Source organism: Penaeus chinensis, chromosome 15, assembly GCF_019202785.1.
Source record: "Penaeus chinensis breed Huanghai No. 1 chromosome 15, ASM1920278v2, whole genome shotgun sequence".
NCBI lineage: Eukaryota > Metazoa > Arthropoda > Malacostraca > Decapoda > Penaeidae > Penaeus > Penaeus chinensis.
Genome location: NC_061833.1, coordinates 5800450 through 5805449, shown reverse-complemented (window position 1 = coordinate 5805449; position 5000 = coordinate 5800450). Strand labels below are relative to the sequence as shown.

General features: G+C 28.4%; 1 protein-coding gene across 1 annotated transcript in view; it reads right to left on the bottom strand.

Moving 5' to 3' along the window:
* LOC125032812 overlaps positions 1-5000 on the bottom strand; it is a 111288-nt gene that overhangs the window by 21118 nt on the left and 85170 nt on the right. Inside the window, exon 2 of the mRNA XM_047624197.1 lies at positions 773-892. Coding sequence (XP_047480153.1) covers positions 773-892 — 120 coding nt within the window. The remainder of the gene's footprint in view (positions 1-772; positions 893-5000) is intronic.

Genomic DNA, 5000 nt, shown 5'->3' with positions numbered 1-5000 from the left:
TATCACTACACTGTGTCATGTCTCATAATCTTACTTATTACCTCACTCTATATATAAAAAAAAAAACTTTTCGATCCAGAAAACATAACTTCTTGAGCTTAATAACTTCATTATAATGTAAGCCTTATAGTACGCAAGTTCAGGTAAAAGTACTTCACGTCTGACGGATGGCCTTCGAAAACTCATTTAAATTTCGACCAGCTTGTGTAGATATTTAAACATTTCTCAGCACAATAAGGCGTGTGCAAAAATGAAATGAAGAAACACAGACACAGTAATAAATGAAATATCTAATCGTGACGGAGGCTAGTCTCATTCAAAACGTCGTTAGTGCTTCCCTTATTATTGTGGCTGTTTCAATTTACGCTTAGCCATCTTTCCCTGGATTTATGCAGGGCATGTAAATTATTTTGTGAATAAGCTTTCCGGATAAAGTCAAATCTCTCTCTCTCTCATCCTCCTTTCCCTTTCTCTCCCTCTCCTTCACTTTCCCACTCTCCTTCCCCCTATCCCTCTCCTTCTCCCTTTCCCGCGCCCTTTCTTCGCCTGTCCCTCTCCCACTTCTTCTCCCTCCCTCTTCCTTTCCCCTTCCCTCTACTTCTCCCTCTTGCTCTCCCTCTTGTTCTTGCTACCCTTCTCCCTCTCTCACTCTCTCTCTTTCCCTTTCCCTTTCCCTCTCCCTCTCCCTCTCCCTCTCCCTCTCCCTCCCCAACACCCCTCTTCCCCTTCCCCTCCTCCTCCTCCTCCCCCCTCTCCCTTTACCTGAGCGTACCTGTATCGTGAACCCGAACGAGCCATTCTCCTTCTCGACGATGATTGTTCTTCTCCTGCGGTCCTCCTCGGGCCTGGTGACGCACACGCGATCTCCGACCATCCGCTCCAAGATCTGGGTCTGTCGGGAGAGAAAAAAGGAGAGGAGAGGGTTATTCACACGTAATTCAGTGGGAAGGGAATGCTATACCGCAATGAAATAATAATAACAATAATCACAATAATCTTAAACTTTCCTAAGACGTACATAACATTTGCGGAATGTAATCCGAGAGGATAAAAACAACAATGATTAATAGGCTATAAAACCCGAATATGCCTCAAAAAAAAAAAAAAAAAAAAAAAAAAAAAAAAATATATATATATATATATATATATATATATATATATATATATATATATATATATATATATATATATATACGATTCCCTCAACAACAATTCCAGACGAAAGCCACCATGCCAGAGACACTGCAGTCGACGAAACGGCCGGACCTTGAAAATAACCTGACCACATGTGGCAATACTTCCTGGTACAAAGCACGACATCTATGTACAAGACAGCGCTCGCCGACGTCGTAGACTGGCAGGGAACATGAGGACGGCTGCTCTCGCTATCGTCCCCCGAAGTGTGTCGTGTTGGACATGTGAGAAATATCTAGAGGGCTTAAAGTTGCAAGTTGTACCGTATATGTATATGTATATGTATATGTATATGTATATGTATATGTATATGTATATGTATATGTATATGTATATGTATATGTATATGTATATGTATATGTATATGTATATGTATATGTATATGTATATGTATATGTATATGTATATGTATATGTATATGTATATGTATATGTATATGTATATGTATATGTATATGTATATGTATATGTATATGTATATGTATATGTATATGTATATGTATATGTATATGTATATGTATATGTATATGTATATGTATATGTATATGTATATGTATATGTATATGTATATGTATATGTATATGTATATGTATATGTATATGTATATGTATATGTATATGTATATGTATATGTATATGTATATGTATATGTATATGTATATGTATATGTATATGTATATGTATATGTATATGTATATGTATATGTATATGTATATGTATATGTATATGTATATGTATATGTATATGTATATGTATATGTATATGTATATGTATATGTATATGTATATGTATATGTATATGTATATGTATATGTATATGTATATGTATATGTATATGTATATGTATATGTATATGTATATGTATATGTATATGTATATGTATATGTATATGTATATGTATATGTATATGTATATGTATATGTATATGTATATGTATATGTATATGTATATGTATATGTATATGTATATGTATATGTATATGTATATGTATATGTATATGTATATGTATATGTATATGTATATGTATATGTATATGTATATGTATATGTATATGTATATGTATATGTATATGTATATGTATATGTATATGTATATGTATATGTATATGTATATGTATATGTATATGTATATGTATATGTATATGTATATGTATATGTATATGTATATGTATATGTATATGTATATGTATATGTATATGTATATGTATATGTATATGTATATGTATATGTATATGTATATGTATATGTATATGTATATGTATATGTATATGTATATGTATATGTATATGTATATGTATATGTATATGTATATGTATATGTATATGTATATGTATATGTATATGTATATGTATATGTATATGTATATGTATATGTATATGTATATGTATATGTATATGTATATGTATATGTATATGTATATGTATATGTATATGTATATGTATATGTATATGTATATGTATATGTATATGTATATGTATATGTATATGTATATGTATATGTATATGTATATGTATATGTATATGTATATGTATATGTATATGTATATGTATATGTATATGTATATGTATATGTATATGTATATGTATATGTATATGTATATGTATATGTATATGTATATGTATATGTATATGTATATGTATATGTATATGTATATGTATATGTATATGTATATGTATATGTATATGTATATGTATATGTATATGTATATGTATATGTATATGTATATGTATATGTATATGTATATGTATATGTATATGTATATGTATATGTATATGTATATGTATATGTATATGTATATGTATATGTATATGTATATGTATATGTATATGTATATGTATATGTATATGTATATGTATATGTATATGTATATGTATATGTATATGTATATGTATATGTATATGTATATGTATATGTATATGTATATGTATATGTATATGTATATGTATATGTATATGTATATGTATATGTATATGTATATGTATATGTATATGTATATGTATATGTATATGTATATGTATATGTATATGTATATGTATATGTATATGTATATGTATATGTATATGTATATGTATATGTATATGTATATGTATATGTATATGTATATGTATATGTATATGTATATGTATATGTATATGTATATGTATATGTATATGTATATGTATATGTATATGTATATGTATATGTATATGTATATGTATATGTATATGTATATGTATATGTATATGTATATGTATATGTATATGTATATGTATATGTATATGTATATGTATATGTATATGTATATGTATATGTATATGTATATGTATATGTATATGTATATGTATATGTATATGTATATGTATATGTATATGTATATGTATATGTATATGTATATGTATATGTATATGTATATGTATATGTATATGTATATGTATATGTATATGTATATGTATATGTATATGTATATGTATATGTATATGTATATGTATATGTATATGTATATGTATATGTATATGTATATGTATATGTATATGTATATGTATATGTATATGTATATGTATATGTATATGTATATGTATATGTATATGTATATGTATATGTATATGTATATGTATATGTATATGTATATGTATATGTATATGTATATGTATATGTATATGTATATGTATATGTATATGTATATGTATATGTATATGTATATGTATATGTATATGTATATGTACCGTATATGTATATGTATATGCATATGTATATGTATAGGTATATATGTATACATATACATATACATATACATATATATACATATATATACATATATGCATATAGACACGGTCACAATGAACACAATCGGAAATGCTGCAATGAGTCGATCATCTCTAACCTGTCAAGCGCCTTTTCACCACAAAGAGAAATCAAAATCAAAAGGAAGAAAGGGAATAAGAACAAAGAAAAGAAAGAAGGGAGATAGGAAGAAAATTACTAAGGAAAATACACCGCAACGCCGTCAGAAAAAATACCATTGGAATGGGAAGATAAACGCGATAAAGATGACATTAAAATAAGGAAAAAATAAAAAATAAATAAATAAAAGGAAATTTGACAATGAAAATTTTATATCCTTTCGAAATGCAAATTATTCTTCAACGACTAAACACGTAATAAAATGACAATACCGAGCCATTTAATGCTATCCTGCAATTCACAGGAACTGGATTTCTTTACTGACCAGGTGCAGTCTTACATAATGCAGAGTCATTTGCAACAGTCATTTGCAAAAAGAAAAAAAACCCTGCACGGATCCAGCCATTTGTCATTTGACTCATGGCATTACGAAGGGAAATAATAGCTAATTTGCAGAACATATTAATGTGTTGGAGTGGATTTCGTGTATATATATTTACTGTGTTTCTATTTATAAACCCTTTCTACAGATCAGTAAATAAATAACTTGATGAGTAAGGATAACAGATAAATACGTGCAGCATCAAATGGACAAATAACCGAATGTAAATGAGTCACATAAATTCATGGTTAGGTAACACATCCGACCACTCGTGCACAACACGCGGAGGTAGTCTCGTTGAAATAATTTCCACACATTTTCGACTAATTTCCCATTTTCTCCCTTTAGTTTCGTCGTTCATGAAACAAGATGCTTTTTTTGGTGGTAGAGTGATGCTTCTTGTGGTCTTCTCAACGCCGAAATGTATACTCAGTCTGCTAAACAAAGTTTGGATTTCCTATAAGTGCATGTCCTTGTGTTCATGCAGGGGTCCGCATGTGGATGTACGTATATGTGCGTACACGTGTCCCTGTGTGTCCATGTGTGTG